Genomic DNA, 17,048 nt, shown 5'->3' on the forward strand with positions numbered 1-17,048 from the left:
TAAAGGATGCATTTCTATATATGCGAGATGCACAGAGGGATATTTGCACTCTGGCATCATGAGTAAATGCGATGTCCATAACTGCCAAAAGATGTTATGGACACGACAGTGGTCAGGTGATGCAGATTCCAAACGGCACAAAGGTGTATTGCCGTATAAAGGAAGAGGAGTTATTTTGGGTCGGTCCATCGGACCTGGTGGCCACGGCAACTGCTGGAAAATCCACCGTTTTTTACCCTAAGTCACATCTCTGCAGAAAAAGACACCGTCTTTTCAGCCTCAGTCCTCTCGTCCCTATAAGATCATATCTGCCCAGGGATAGAGGAAAGGGAAGAAGACTGCAGCAGGCAGCCCATTCCCAGGAACAGAAGCGTTCCACCGCTTCTGACAAGTTCTCAGCATGGCGCTGAGACCGTACAGGACCCCTGGATCCTACAAGTAGTATCCCAGGGGTACAGATTGGAAGGTCGAGACGTTTCCCCTTCGCAGGCTCCTGAAGTCTGCTTTACCAAGGTCTCCCTCCGACAAGGAGGCAGTATGGGAAAAAATTCACAAGCTGTATTCCCAGCAGGTGATAACTAAATTACCCCTCCCACTACAAGAAAAGGGGTATTATTCCACACTATATTGTGGTACTGAAGCCAGAAGGCTAGGTGAGACTTATTCTAAAAATTTTTTTTGAACACTTACAAAGGTTCAAATCAAGATGGAGTCACTCAGAGCAGTGACAACGAACCAGGAAGAAGAGGACTATATAGTGTCCCGGGACATCAGGGATGCTTACCTCTATGTCCCAAATTTGCCCTTCTCACTAAGGGTACCTCAGGTTCGTGGTGCAGAACTGTCACTATCAGTTTCAGACGCTGCCGTTTGGATTGTCCACGGCACCCCGGGTCTTTACCAAGGTAATGGCCGAAATTATGATTCTTCTTCGAAGAAAAGGCGTCTTAAGTATCCCTTACTTGGACGATCTCCTGATAAGGGCATAGTCCAGGGAACAGTTGGAGGTCGGAGTAGCACTATCTCGGATACTGCTACAACAGCACGGGTGGATTCTAAATATTCCAAAATCGCAGCTGATCCGACGACACGTCTGCTGTGCCTAGGGATGATTCTGGACACAGTCCAGAAAAAGGTGTTTCTCCCGGAAGAGAAAGCCAGGGAGTTATCCGAGCTAGTCAGGAACCTCCTAAAAACAGTGCATCATTGCACAAGGGTCCTGGTAAAAATGGTGGCTTCCTACGAAGCAATTCCATTCGGCAGATTTCACGCAAGAACTTTTCAGTGGGATCTGCTGGACAAAAGGCCCGGATCGCATCCTCAGATGCATCAGCGGATAACCCTATATCCAAGGACAAGGGTGTCTCTCCTGTGGTGGTTATAGAGTGCTCATCTTCTAGAGGGCCGCAGATTCGGCATTCAGGATTGGATGCTGGTGACCACGGAGCCCAGCCCGAGAGGCTGGGGAGCAGTCACACAAGGAATAAAAATTTCCAGGGAGTGTGATCAAGTCTGGAGACTTTTCTCCACATAAATATACTGGAGCTAAGGGTAAATTTATAATGCTCTAAGCTTAGCAAGACCTCTGCTTCAAGGTCAGCCGGTATTGATCCAGTGGGAAAAACATCACGGCAGTCGCCCACGTAAACAGACAGGGCGACACAAGAAGCAGGAGGGCAATGGCAAAAACTGCAAGGACTTTTCGCTGGGCGGAAAATCATGTGATAGCACTGTCAGCAGTTTTCATCCCGGGAATGGAAACTGGGAAGCAGACTTCCTCAGCAGGCACGACCTCCACCCGGGAGAGTGGAAACTTCATCGGGAAGTTTTTTCCACATGATTGTAAACCGTTGGGAAATACCAAAGGTAGACATGATGGCGTCCCGTCTGAACAAAAAACGGGACAGGTATTGCGCCAGGTCAAGAGACCCTCAGGCAATAGCTGTGGACGTTCTGGTAACACCGTGGGTGTACCAGTCGGTGTATGTGTTCCCTCCTCTGCTTCTCATACCTAAGGTGCTGAGAATTATAAGACGTAGAGGAGTAAGAACTATACTCATGGCTCCGGATTGGCCAAGAAGGACTTGGTACCCGGAACTTCAAGAGATGCTTACAGAGGTCTTATGGCCTCTGCCGCTAAGAAGGGACTTGCTTCAGCAAGTACCATGTCTGTTCCAAGACTTACCGCAGCTGCGTTTGTCGGCATGGCGGTGGAAAGCCGGATCCTAAGGGAAAAAGGCATTCCGGAAGAGGTCATTCCTACCCTGGTCAAAGCCAGTAAGGAGGTGACCGCACAACATTATCACCACATGTGGCGAAAATATGTTACGTGGTGTGAGGCCAGGAAGGCCCCACAAAGAAATTTCAACTCGGTCGTTTCCTGCATTTCCTGCAAACAGGAGTGTCTATGGGCCTCAAATTGGGGTCCATTATGGTTCAAATTTCGGCCCTGTCGACTTTCTTCCAGAAAGAATTGGCTTCAGTTCCTGAAGTCCAGAAGTTTGTCAAGGGAGTATTGCATATACAACCCCCTTTTGTGCCTCCAGTGGCACTGTGGGATCTCAACGTAGTTCTGGGATTCCTCAAATCACATTGGTTTAAAACCAGTCAAATCTGTAGATTTGAAGCATCTCACATGAAAAGTGACCATGCTCTTGGCCCTGGCCTGGACCAGGCGAGTGTCAAATTGGTGTTTTTTTCTCAAAAAAGCCCATATCTGTTTGTCCATTCGGACAGGGCAGAGCTGCGGACTCGTCCCCAGTTCTCTCCCTAAGGTGGTGTCAGTGTTTCACCTGAACCAGCTTATTGTGGTGCCTTGCACCTACTAGGGACTTGGAGGACTCCAAGTTGCTAGATGTTGTCAGGGCCCTGAAAATATGTTCCAGGACGGCTGGAGTCAGGAAAACTGACTTGCTGTTATCCTGTATGCACCCAACAAACTGGGTGCTCTTGCTTCTAAGCAGACTATTACTAGTTGGATGTGTAATACAATTCAGCTTGCACATTCTGTGGCAGGCCTGCCACAGACAAAATCTGTAAATGCCCATTCCACAAGGAAGGTGGGCTCATCTTGGGCGGCTGCCCGAGGGGTCTCGGCTTTACTACTTTGCCGAGCAGCTACTTGGTCAGGGGCAAACACGTTTGCTAAATTCTACAAATTTGATACCCTGGCTAAGGAGGACCTGGAGTTCTCTCATTCGGTGCTGCAGAGTCATCCGCACTCTCCCGCCCGTTTGGGAGCTTTGGTATAATCCCCATGGTCCTTTCAGGAACCCCAGCATCCACTAGGACGATAGAGAAAATAAGAATTTACTTACCGATAATTCTATTTCTCGGAGTCCGTAGTGGATGCTGGGCGCCCATCCCAAGTGCGGATTATCTGCAATACTTGTACATAGTTACAAAAATCGGGTTATTATTGTTGTGAGCCATCTTTTCAGAGGCTCCGCTGTTATCATACTGTTAACTGGGTTTAGATCACAAGTTGTACGGTGTGATTGGTGTGGCTGGTATGAGTCTTACCCGGGATTCAAAATTCCTCCCTTATTGTGTACGCTCGTCCGGGCACAGTACCTAACTGGCTTGGAGGAGGGTCATAGGGGGAGGAGCCAATGCACACCACCTGATCGGAAAGCTTTACTTTTGTGCCCTGTCTCCTGCGGAGCCGCTATTCCCCATGGTCCTTTCAGGAACCCCAGCATCCACTACGGACTCCGAGAAATAGAATTATCGGTAAGTAAATTCTTATTTTAAGGAAGGTCATGGTGTTTATGCAGATAAGGAAAATGCTATAATGTTACACAGAATGAAGAATTACTGAATACATGCCACTTACTCCTCCTACTCCCACACTACACACCTGGGGCCTGATTCAGAGATGGATGGAATTGCAGAGCTGCACACAAAAGGGGGGGGGGGGGGCACACCACACACACTGCACCCATTTTAATACTTACCTTTCCGGAGTCCAGTGTCGGGCACTGTGGTCGTGGTGGAAATCGCCACCAAAAATGGCTGCTGCGTATGCGCAGTAGCTAAATTGGTCTCCAGATCATGGCGCAATGCCGGAGTCTGCAGCACCGTACAGCGGAGGGGGCCCACCCGGAGGTGCACACGGGACCCCTCCTCTGAGGAGGTGTCTATATGAAATAAACACCTCCTGCACTACATTTGTGATCCGAGTGCAGCATCCTCTCGGATTACCATGGTGACCATCGGTTCCGATAGTTGCAGGTTTGGCCAGGCTGCGCAAGCTGAGACTTACTCACCCTGGATGGTTCCTGGCAGCTTGTGAGGCCAGGAAATATGCAGGCAGCCATACAGACCCTGGCCTCGTCCCTCCTGGAAAACGGGGGTGACACGCCCCCCGTTTCCGAGAACGCTGGCCTCCCAAATGCTGTAGCTTGCGCAGTCCTAACACCATCGGAGATGTGCACTAACCATTGGGTTAGCGTACAACTCTAAATCAGGCCCTAGGTGATTTGTTCCAAAATGAAATGACAGCATTCGCCAATATCACACATCTTAGCTAATAATTTCTGCTTACAGCCTGTCAGCTTGGGGCTTCAAACCTTTTAACATTTGATCTTTCTGCTCCACAAAACTGGTTAAGCTTTGACATGATAATTTATCACTAGGATTAGCTTCATTAACCAAGGTAACAGCCTTGGAATGCCAGCTGTGACCCTCTATGGTCCATAGATATAGCAGACATAAATGTTTCAGATTACAGAAAAGCTACAGAAAGACAGGCAGCCTGTGTGAAAGGGTGTGTTAGCTGATATTCTGCACTGGGGCCCTGAGACAACACCAGTGTCTAACAGCTATACTGTATTCTACAAATCATTGATTTTATTGAATATCTATATTTGAGGATTGTCTCTCACATTGCTGCAACCTTGGATAAGGAACATAACTGACCTAGAACAGTGGTTCCCAAACTATGTGCCTAGGCACCATGGGGTGCCTCGAGGCTCTTGCAAGGGTGCCTAGGGTGGATTCAGTATGAATTCCCGACTGTCGGGATCCCGGGGGTCAGGAGAGTGATGCCGGAATCCCGACATCGAGCACAACGTGTCCCCTCGTGGGCCTGCTGTGCCACCGCGCTCGGTGGCAGTCTATTCCTGCTCGGGTTGTGGCGTGGACCAACATCCTGTAGGGAATACTAGGTATCTGATGGGATTTCATCTACCGGCATTGTTTCCACTGTTGTGACTCCAGCGTCGGTATTTCGACTGCCTGGATCCCGACAGTCGGGAAATTAACTGCATACCCCTAGGGTTGGTGGTCCAGAACCAAATTAAATTATTTATGATCAAAGTGAGAGGCAAACCCAGTACTAGTGGCTGCCATTCAGAAAACATGTGGACAATCAGAAGCACAACTGTACGCCACCACGTAACTGACCCTAAGGACAACGGGTAGGTTTCATTTACTTAATTTCATATATTTAAAAAAAAAAAATATATATATATATATATATATATTTATTAATAATACATTTTTATCCTAGGGGCTCCATGAAAAAAGTGCTGATACTTTAGGGAGCCATGATTCAATAAAGTTTGGGAACCACTTGCTTGGGATACAAATTTGTAGCGACCCCTTAACTACACCTATTGTTTCATGTCATAGATGGGCTGAAATAATAATAAACGGCACAATACTGTTAGAAACTGTCTCTAATCAGTTTAAATGTGATTAATACATTTTGTGTTTTAGAACATCCAAGGTGTTTCAAAGCTTTCTATTCAGTTCGAAAAGAAACAATATGTACAAGGTAAAATAAAACTTTTTAACTTGTATGAAGCTTGATATTGTAGATGTCACACTGATAATTTTGCTTTATGTATGTTTTTATATTTTCTGTTAAAACTAAAATTTGTGTTATACCAAAGTGGAGAGCAGGGGTCCACTGTGGGATCTCCCAGCAACGTCGCAGTCGCCAACCAGACCCTACGAGCCTGCTGCAATAATGGGGGGAGAGAGGTTAATGAAGTATTTGCTAGTAAGGTACTGCAACAGAGAAAATGAGAGGCCAGCCCTCTCCAAAAGAGCCACTGGTAAATTCCCATAATCCTCCGGAGTAACCCATTCATAAAGTTGTACTAGTTGGGCAGCCAGATAGTATAAGCGTATGTCTGGCAGGGCGAAGCCACCCTCGGCTCTGGGTCTACTAAGCGTTTTATATGCAATACGTGCTCGTCTAGCACCCCAGATAAAGGAAGCAATATATCGGGAAATCAATATAAATTGTGAGGCAGGGATATACACTGGTGCATTCTGCAGTATATAAAGAAATTTAGGTTGAACAATAATTTTAATAATATTCACACGACCAGTCACAGTTAGCGGGAGCTTCTGCCAAATGCGCGTCTTCATACGCAGATTATCAATCTGGGGGGTCAGATTTTAGGGTGACAAAGTCTTTAGGGCAATGATAAATTTGGATACCAAGGTATTCAAACTGGGTGCACCATTGTAGGGGAAGATCATAAGAGGATGGAGGTGATGTAGAGGGACTCAACGGAAACACCACCGATTTGCCCCAATTAATACAGATACCTGAAAAAAACCCAAACTCCCGAACCAATTCTAGAAGGACAGGCAATAAGGGAGGGGAATATATCTCTCAAAAATAAAATCATATCGTCCGCATATAACCCAACCTTTTCCTCCTGACCCGCAACCCTGAGCCCCGCTATATTCGTTGCGGCCCTAACTGCGCAGGCCAGGGGTTCTATAGCAAGAGCAAAAAACAGTGGGGAGAGAGGACACCCTTGTCGAGTTCCCCTCTCCAGCTGAAAAGATTTAGTAGTAAACCCATTAACCAGGACTCTCGCCGCTGGACAGGAATACAATAGTTTAACCCAGGACAAAAAGTTTGAGCCTATCCCAAATCTGGAAAGGGACTCCCAGAGATAAACCCATTCTACAGAGTCAAAAGCACGGGCAGCGTCGAGGGAAATCACTATCGCACCGTCCAAATCATCCTCCGTCAACTGCATATACGTAAATAGTCGTCTGAGATTGACAGTGGTAGATCTGCCCGGCATAAAGCCAGTCTGATCACAATGGACCAGTTCCAAGACCACAGTGTTACACAATTTAGGATTTACAAATAAATGTTTGGACTCCTTTTTCTTTGACCACTTGGTTGGCATGGTCGCATCTGATGCGACCACACCAGCAAGTGCTTTATCTGACCTGGTCGCACAGGATGCGACCAGTCAGATAGACAGCGTGTACAGCTGCAGGGAAGAGAAACTTCCCTCTGTTGCTGCTGCTCTCAGAGGGACCGGAAGGACCCTCTGCCTTCCCGCACCCTGCCCTGGTGTCTGTCATGTTGCTGATCACTGCTGATTGGTCAGCACTGCAGGACTCCCCACCCAGTGACTGCAGACAATAGCAGCCGCTGGGAAAGTGTCAATTAACCCCCCCCCCCCTCCATGTGTACAGTGGTCAGGGGCGGATTGGGATCACAAACCAGCCCGAGAAATTTATGGAGCAGCCCTAATGGTGGGGGGGGAAGGGTGTCTGTTGAGGGGGTGGAGTCTGTCAAGTGGGCAGGTCACTGCTCAGAAGGCCTGACTACATGGAAGAATTTTTATAGGGGCGTGGCTTCACGGGGAAGGGGCGTGGCCACATAACAGTGCCAATTCACATTACACCACACAGTAGTGCCGCTTATACACATTGCACCAGGTAGAACCTCCTATACACACTGCGCCAGGTAGAGTATGTTATACATATTGCGCCAGGTAAAGCACATTATACGCTTTGCGCCAGGCAGAGCACATTATACACATTGCACCAGGTTAAGCACATTATACACTTTGCGCCAGGCAGAGCACATTATACACATTGCACCAGGTAGAGCACATTATACACTTTTCACCAGGCAGAGCACATTATGCACACTGCACCAGGTAAAGCACGTTATACATATTGCACCAGGCAAAGCACGTTATAAATATTGCTCCAGGTAAAGCACGTTATACACATTGCACCAGGCAGAGCACGTTATACACATTGCACCAGGTAAAGCACGTTATACACATTGCACCAGGTAAAGCACGTTATACATATTGCACCAGGCAGAGCACGTTCTACACATTGCACCAGGTAAAGCATGTTATACACATTGCACCAGGTAAAGCACGTTATACACACTGCACCAGGCAGAGCACGTTATACACCAGGGGGTATATTTACTAATTTTCGTGTTTTCGACGTTTTTAAGGGTGTTTGATCTCGAATGGTATCGGGTGCATTTTACTGCAACTTTTTGAATTCTGATACGGTCATTTACTAAGCTGCCGAGTTTTCCACATTCGTTTTTTTCCGATGTCGATGTGATTCGTAATGTCATGCAGTGTTTTACGGGAGTGATGAGTAAAACACTGCCTGACAAAACACAAGGAATCCCGGCCGGATCTGTGAGATCCGTGCAGGGCTTCATTGTGTGCAGTGCAGAATGGGTTAAAAACTGGAAAAAAAAATTGCGTGGGGTCCCCCTTCCTAAGCATAACCAGCCTCGGGCTATTTGAGCCGGTCCTGGTTGTACAAATACAGGGGAAGAATTGACAGGGGATCCCCCATATGTTAACAACCAGCACCGGGCTCTGCGCCTGGTCCTGGTGTAAAAAATACGGGGGACAAAAGACGTAGGGGTCCCCCGCATTTTTCACACCAGCACCGGGCTCCACTAGTCAGAGAGATAATGCCACAGCCGGGGGACACTTTTATATTGGTCCCTGTGGCCCTGGCATTAAATCCCCAAATAGTCACCCCTGGCCGGGGTACCCTGGAGGAGTGGGGACCCCTTAAATCAAGGGGTCCCCCCCTCCAGCCACCCAAGGGCCAGGGGTGAAGCCCGAGGCTGTCCCCCCCCATCCAAGGGCGGCAGATGGGGGGCTGATAGCCATAGTGTAAAAATAAGAATATTGTTTTTTGTAGCAGTACTACAAGTCCCAGCAAGCCTCCCCGGCAAGCTGGTACTTGGAGAACCACAAGTACCAGCATGCAGGGGAAAAACGGGCTCGCTGGTACCTGTAGTTCTACTACAAAAAAAATACCCAAATAAAAACAAAACGCACACACCGTGACAGTATAACTTTATTACATACATGCACACCAACATACACACATACTTACCTATGTTGACACGAAGAGTCAGTCCCCTTCTCCACGTAGAATCCACGGGGTACCTGTAAATAAAATTATACTCACAACAATCCTCTTCTGTTTGTAATCCACGTACTTGGCACACAAAAAAAACGAAAAACCCGGACCACGCACTGAAAGGGGTCCCATGTTTACACTTGGGACCCCTTTCCCCCGACTGGCGGGACCCCCGTGACTGATGTCAAAGAGGGTCCCTTCAGCCAATCAGGGAGCGCCACGTCATGGCACTCTCCTGATTGGTTGTGCGCGCCTGAACTGTCAGTCAGGCTGCGCACTGAATTACAATGTAGCGCATAGGTGCTCCATTGTATCCAATGGTGGGAACTTTGCGGTCTGCGGTAGACCGCGAGGTTAAGTGGGTGCAACCACAAGAGTGACCCCACTTAACCTCGCGGTCCCATGTGTAAATGTGGGCGTCCCGGCACACCAATCCGCCCCTGACCGTGGTGGCTGTCTCAGCCTTTAAAATGATACCCACGATGGTCGCAATGTTTCCGATGGTTGCGACGTTCCAATTGTCGTGAGGTTCCGATAGTGCCATGTAATGTTCCGATGTTTTGGGGGAAAAAAACATTTTTCTCATATGTCCTAGAGGATGCTGGGGTCCATTTCATAACCATGGGGTATAGATGGTTCCGCAGGATACATGGGCACTTTAAGACTTTTCAAGGGTGTGAACTGGCTCCTCCCTCTATGCTGGCAACAGTCTCCCTGCTTCGTGGGACTGAGGGGGCAGAAGTAGGAACCAACTTCCTAAAGAGTTTCATGGCTCTGCTTCTGGCTGACAGGACACCACTCCTGAAGGGAACTGAACGCTAGCCGTGCCTAGATGCTCACTCCCACAGCGCGCCGTCACCCCCCTCACAGAGCCAGAAGACAGGTGAGTGTTAGAAGACAGATCTTCAATCAAGAAAGTGACGGCTAAAGGTACCGCGCAGCTGGCGGGAGCGCAGCGCGCCATGTTGCCCACATATACACAGGCACTGCAGGGTGCAGGAGTGGGGGAGGCGCCCTGGGCAGCATGAAACCTATGGAAACTGGCATAAACAAGGGGCATAAGTTGCTGAGGCACAGTCCTACCCCTGCCAGTATAAAAAATGACCTCATACCCTCATACCCTCCAACATTTTACATATAAAAATCGGTTCAAATTATGAAAGGGGCGTGGTCTCGAGTAAAAGGGTGTGTGGCCACACCCCCTTTCCTATTCTTTTAATGGAAAATTGGAGAGTCAAAAATCGGTACAGACCATACAAAAAAGGTACTGTACCTGGCAAAAAGGTACAGTTGGAGGGTATGTAAAAGCTGAGGAGAAACACACCATTGAAGAGTGGAGCTTCCTCCTCAGTCAGCCAGCACACTGCTCAGCGCCATTTTCTCTCTCCTAAGGCTGCAGAGACAACGCTGGTCCTCCTCCACTACTGAACAAGTATCAGGGTGCAAAACAGGGGGGGCCACAGTGAATTTGGTGCTATATAATTGTGTGATTAGCCTTATAAAAGCGCTGCATGTCAGTGGGCATTTTGTGTTCACAGACATTGTGTTACTGGCGCTGGGTTGTGAACTGGCAAATCCTATCTGTGTCCCTCTGACAGATTTTAATATGGGTCTGTCCCCTATAAGTCCAAGAGTGTCTGTGGTGTGGTTGTGCACGTGTGTGACATGGCTGTGGCAGGGAATCTCTTCCTCTGTGGAAGACATGTTAGAGACACAGAGGTGTAATATGACACCAAGAGCCTGACTGGGTGAAAGGTTACATGATAGTGTGAATCACTACTGAATCTCATACAGAAAACTGAATATAATCTGTTGACGATGTGATTTTTTATAATTCTGCCTTTCATCCACAGGGACCCCTCTGGGTCACATACAAACTGATACCGACACGGAGTCTGTTTCCTGTGCAGACAATAGTGAATCCAGGGGAATAGGTCCTAAATTAGCAAAAAAGCATTCAAAACATGTTTTAGCTATAAAGGTGGTGTTAGAAGTTACGAAGCCCCTCTTCTACCACAAGGAGAGGGTTTACTTTAGTAAAGAAGTAATGTAATTTTCCCTCCACCTCAGAAGTTGAACAGTCTCTTGGAGGGAGTCTGATTTAACCTGAAAAGAAATTTCAGATTCCCAAAAGGAATTCAGGCAGCTTTCCTTTTTCCAAAAAGTGGGAGTCACCCCGCATTTTAGACAGAGCCCTGTCATAAAAGAGAAAAGGTGTTTCTCCCTGCGCCTGGAATGGCTTCACTTAAGGAGCCGGCAGGCGCAAGTGAGTGAGGTGATCTATTGATGTGGCCAATGGGACCATTGTCTGTGCTTGGGTGAGTAGTGCTTTTGAGAAGTGGTCAGAAAACTTGTCATTAGACATTGACACAATAGATGGAGACGAGATACTCCTAACGTTAGGTCATATCAAAGACGCTGCTGCGTACGTACTAGAAACCATGAAATATATTGGTCTCTTGGGATCAAGAACCACTACCATGGCAGTATCGGCTCGGAGGGCGTTGTGGATTCGCCAGTGGAATGCTGATGCAGATTCCAAAAGAAATATGGAGGCTCTCCCGTATAAAGGTGAGGCCTTGTTTAGTGACGGGCTGGATGCATTAGTCTCGGCGGCTACCGCAGGTAAGTCGACATTCTTGCCTTCTGCTCCTGCACCAGCAAAAAAGACACATCAATCTCACATGCAGTCCTTTCGGCCCAACAAATACAAAAAGGCCAAAGGTTCCCCTTTCTTTGCAGGTAGGGGAAGGGGAAAAGGAAAGAAGTCCGCAGCGCCTCCAGGATCCCAGGCGCAGAAGTCAACCCCTGCTCCTGCCAAATCTGCAGCATGACGCTGGGGCTCCCTTGCGGGAGTCCGCTCGGTTGGGAGCACGTCTGAAACATTTCAGCCAAATCTGGATTCAATCTGGCCTGGACCCATGGGTCTCACAAATAGTGTCCCATGGGTACAAACTAGAGTTTCAAGACGTCCCCCCATGCCGATTTTTCAAATCGACCTTGCCAGCTTCTCTTCCAGGAAGAGAGGCATTAACAACGGCAATTCAAAAATTATGTCAGGATCAGGTCATTGTCCTGGTACCCTTGTCACAGCAAGGAGAAGGTTTTTATTCAAGCCTCTTCGTAGTTCCGAAGCCGGACGGCTCGGTCAGACCGATTTTAAACCTGAAAAATCTGAATCTCTACCTGAAAAGGTTCAAGTTCAAGATGGAATCCCTGAGGGTAGTGATTTCCAGTCTGGAGGAGGGGGACTTCATGGTTTCAGTAAACATAAAGGATGCTTACTTGCATGTTCCCATTTATCCTCCTCACCAAGCTTATCTGAGATTCGCAGTACAGGATTGCCATTACCAGTTCCAGACGTTGCCGTTTGGACTCTCCACGGCACTGAGGGTATTCACGAAGGTGATGGCGGAGATGATGGTCCTCCTTCGTCAAATAGGAGTCAATACAATTCCTTATCTGGACGATCTCCTGATAAAAGCGAGATCCAGGGAACAGTTGTTGCAGAACATCGCACTCTCCCTGTCAATACCCCAACAACATGGTTGGATCATGAATTTTCCAAAGTCGCAGTTGGAACCGACGACAAGATTGTCCTTTTTAGGGATGATTCTGGACACAGAAGTATGGAGAGTATTTCTTCCAGTAGAAAAGGCTCTGGAAATCCAGAAAATGGTCAAACAAATATTGAAACCAACAAGCGTGTCGATCCATCAATGCATTCGGTTGTTGGGGAAAATGGTAGCGGCCTACGAGGCCATACAGTTTGGCTCATTTCATGCCAGAGTATTCCAGTGGGACCTGTTGGACAAGTGGTCCGGATCCCACCTACACATGCACCGGAAAATAATCCTGTCCCCCAAAGCCAGGATTTCGCTCCTGTGGTGGCTACACAGTTCTCACCTACTAGAGGGACGCAGGTCTGGGACTGGGTCCTAATAACCATGGATGCAAGTCTCCGAGGCTGGAGAGCTGTCACACAGGGGGAAAGCTTCCAAGGAAAATGGTCAAGTCAGGAAGCCTTCCTTCACATAAACGTTCTGGAATTGAGAGCCATTTACAACGGCCTTCTACAAGCGGTAAATCTTCTCCAAGATCATCCCGTGCAGATCCAGTCGGACAATGTAACAGTTGTCGCGTACATAAACAGGCAAGGCGGAACGAAAAGCAGAGCGGCAATGGCAGAGGTGACAAGGATTATCCTCTGGGCAGAAAGACATGTTAGAGCTCTGTCAGCAATTTTCATTCCGGGAGTGGACAGCTGGGAAACAGACTTCCTCAGCAGACACGATCTCCATCCAGGAGAGTGTGGCCTCCACCAAGAAGTCTTTGCAGAGGTGACAAGTCTTTGGAGAGTTCCTCAAGTAGACATGATGGCATCTCGTCTAAACAAGAAGCTTCAGAGATATTGTTCCAGGTCGAGAGACCCTCAAGCAATAGCAGTGGATGCACTGGTGACCCAGTGGGTGTTTCGGTCGGTATATGTTTTCCCTCCACTTCCACTGATTCCAAAAGTTCTCAAAATAATAAGAAGAACAAGAGTTTGAGTAATCGTCATTGCCCCAGACTGGCCAAGGAGGGCTTGGTATCCAGATCTTAAGGAGTTGCTCATAGAAGATCCTCGGCATGTAGGGCCCACCGGGGGGATGCAGTGGTAGGGGCCCATGTTTAGGGGTGTGGCCAGTCTGCTGAGGGGTGTGACCTGCCACCTCATTGGTTTGACTAACCATTAGAGAGTGCAACGTCTGGGCCCCTTCATAAATATATACAGTAAATTCAGCTGCTGCATGCATGATAATGTACCAGATTAATAACAGCAATGCACTGTAGAAAATACTAGAGATGAGCGGGTTCGGTTCCTCTGAATCCGAACCCGCCCGAACTTCATGTTTTTTTACACGGGTCCGAGCGACTCGGATCTTCCCGCCTTGCTCGGTTAACCCGAGCGCGCCCGAACGTCATCATCACGCTGTCGGATTCTCGCGAGGCTCGGATTCTATCGCGAGACTCGGATTCTATATAAGGAGCCGCGCGTCGCCGCCATTTTCACACGTGCATTGAGAGTCATAGGGAGAGGACGTGGCTGGCGTCCTCTCCGTTTAGAGAAGAGAGAGACACAGTATTTTTGGGGAGCATTATTAGGAGGAGTACTACTATACTCCTGTATACTACTATACTACTTGCTGAAGTGATATTATTTTATAGATTAGATAGTGTGACTGTAAGTGTATTATCTGACTTGTGGGGGAGACACTGACAGTGGGGAGCAGTTAGAGTCTGAGAGCAGGACTCAGGAGTACATACTACATAATATAACGTACAGTGCACACTTTTGCTGCCAGAGTCAGTGCCACACTGCCATTGTTGTGACCACACTGACCACCAGTATAATATTATATTTTGTGATTGTCTGCTTAGGCCTCGGAGTACTAGTTGCAAGTTGCAACGTGACCTGACCACCAGTTTAATAATCAATCACCACCAGTTTAATATATATATATATATATATATATATATATATAATTGTATATAATATATATATATATAATATTGTATACCACCTACCCGTGGTTTTTTTTTTTCATTCTTCTTTATACTATTACATACTACTATAGTAGCTTACTGTAGCAGACTAGCAGTCTGCAGTGCTGTGCTGACCTGACAGTGTCCAGCAGGTCCGTCATCAGTCATTACATAATAAATATATATAGTACCTGTCCGGCTGCAGTACTAGTGATATTATATTGATTTCATCTCATTATCAATAATTTATCATCCAGTCTAGACTCTATATTAGCAGCAGACACAGTACGTTAGTCCACGGCTGTAGCTACCTCTGTGTCGGCACTCGGCAGTCCATCCATAATTGTATACCACCTACCCGTGGTTTTTTTTTTTTCTTTCTTCTTTGTACATACTACTATAGTATAGTAGCTTACTGTAGCAGTCTGCGGTGCTGCTGAGCTGACAGTGTCCAGCAGGTCCGTCATCAGTCATCATTACCTAATAAATATATTATCTACCTGTCCGGCTGCAGTACTAGTGATATTATATATACATACATATATATTGATTTCATCTCATTATCAATCATCCAGTCTATATTAGCAGCAGACACAGTACGTTAGTCCACGGCTGTAGCTACCTCTGTGTCGGCACTCGGCAGTCCATCCATAATTGTATACCACCTACCCGTGGTTTTTTTTTTCTTTCTTCTTTATACATACTACATCTCATTATCATCCAGTCTATATTAGCAGCAGACACAGTACGGTAGTCCACGGCTGTAGCTACCTCTGTGTCGGCACTCGGCAGTCCATCCATAATTGTATATCACCTACCCGTGGTTTTTTTTTCTTTCTTCTTTATACATACTACATCTCATTATCATCCAGTCTATATTAGCAGCAGACACAGTACGGTAGTCCACGGCTGTAGCTACCTCTGTGTCGGCACTCGGCAGTCCATCCATAATTGTATACCACCTACGCGTGTTTTTTTTTATTTCTTCTTTATACATACTACATCTCATTATCATCCAGTCTATATTAGCAGCAGACACAGTACGTTAGTCCACGGCTGTAGCTACCTCTGTGTCGGCACTCGGCAGTCCATCCATAATTGTATACCACCTACCCGTGGTTTTTTTTTTCTTTCTTCTTTATACATACTACATCTCATTATCATCCAGTCTATATTAGCAGCAGACACAGTACGGTAGTCCACGGCTGTAGCTACCTCTGTGTCGGCACTCGGCAGTCCATCCATAATTGTATACCACCTACCCGTGGTTTTTTTTTTCTTTCTTCTTTATACATACTACATCTCATTATCATCCAGTCTATATTAGCAGCAGACACAGTACGGTAGTCCACGGCTGTAGCTACCTCTGTGTCGGCACTCGGCAGTCCATCCATAATTGTATACCACCTACCCGTGTTTTTTTTTCTTTCTTCTTTATACATACTACATCTCATTATCATCCAGTCTATATTAGCAGCAGACACAGTACGTTAGTCCACGGCTGTAGCTACCTCTGTGTCGGCACTCGGCAGTCCATCCATAATTGTATACCACCTACCCGTGGTTTTTTTTTTCTTTCTTCTTTATACATACTACATCTCATTATCATCAAGTCTATATTAGCAGCAGACACAGTACGGTAGTCCACGGCTGTAGCTACCTCTGTGTCGGCACTCGGCAGTCCATCCATAATTGTATACCACCTACCCGTGGTTTTTTTTTCTTTCTTCTTTATACATACTACATCTCATTATCATCCAGTCTATATTAGCAGCAGACACAGTACGGTAGTCCACGGCTGTAGCTACCTCTGTGTCGGCACTCAGCAGTCCATCCATAATTGTATACCACCTACCCGTGTTTTTTTTTTCTTTCTTCTTTATACATACTACATCTCATTATCATCCAGACTATATTAGCAGCAGACACAGTACGGTAGTCCACGGCTGTAGCTACCTCTGTGTCGGCACTCGGCAGTCCATCCATAATTGTATACCACCTACCCGTGGTTTTTTTTTCTTTCTTCTTTATACATACTACATCTCATTATCATCCAGTCTATATTAGCAGCAGACACAGTACGGTAGTCCACGGCTGTAGCTACCTCTGTGTCGGCACTCGGCAGTCCATCCATAATTGTATACTAGTATCCATCCATCTCCATTGTTTACCTGAGGTGCCTTTTAGTTGTGCCTATTAAAATATGGAGAACAAAAATGTTGAGGTTCCAAAATTAGGGAAAGATCAAGATCCACTTCCACCTCGTGCTGAAGCTGCTGCCACTAGTCATGGCCGAGACGATGAAATGCCAGCAACGTCGTCTGCCAAGGCCGATGCCC

The 17,048-nt window shown here is 47.0% G+C and overlaps 1 protein-coding gene across 6 annotated transcripts in view; it reads left to right on the forward strand.

Moving 5' to 3' along the window:
• POLN (DNA polymerase nu) overlaps positions 1 to 17,048 on the forward strand; it is a 617,268-nt gene that overhangs the window by 283,031 nt on the left and 317,189 nt on the right. For all 6 annotated transcript variants that reach the window (XM_063924721.1, XM_063924733.1, XM_063924728.1 and 3 more), the window contains one exon: positions 5,722 to 5,779. In XM_063924721.1, coding sequence (XP_063780791.1) covers positions 5,722 to 5,779 — 58 coding nt within the window. The remainder of the gene's footprint in view (positions 1 to 5,721; positions 5,780 to 17,048) is intronic.

This window comes from Pseudophryne corroboree, chromosome 1 (genome assembly GCF_028390025.1).
Source record: "Pseudophryne corroboree isolate aPseCor3 chromosome 1, aPseCor3.hap2, whole genome shotgun sequence".
Classification (NCBI taxonomy): domain Eukaryota; kingdom Metazoa; phylum Chordata; class Amphibia; order Anura; family Myobatrachidae; genus Pseudophryne; species Pseudophryne corroboree.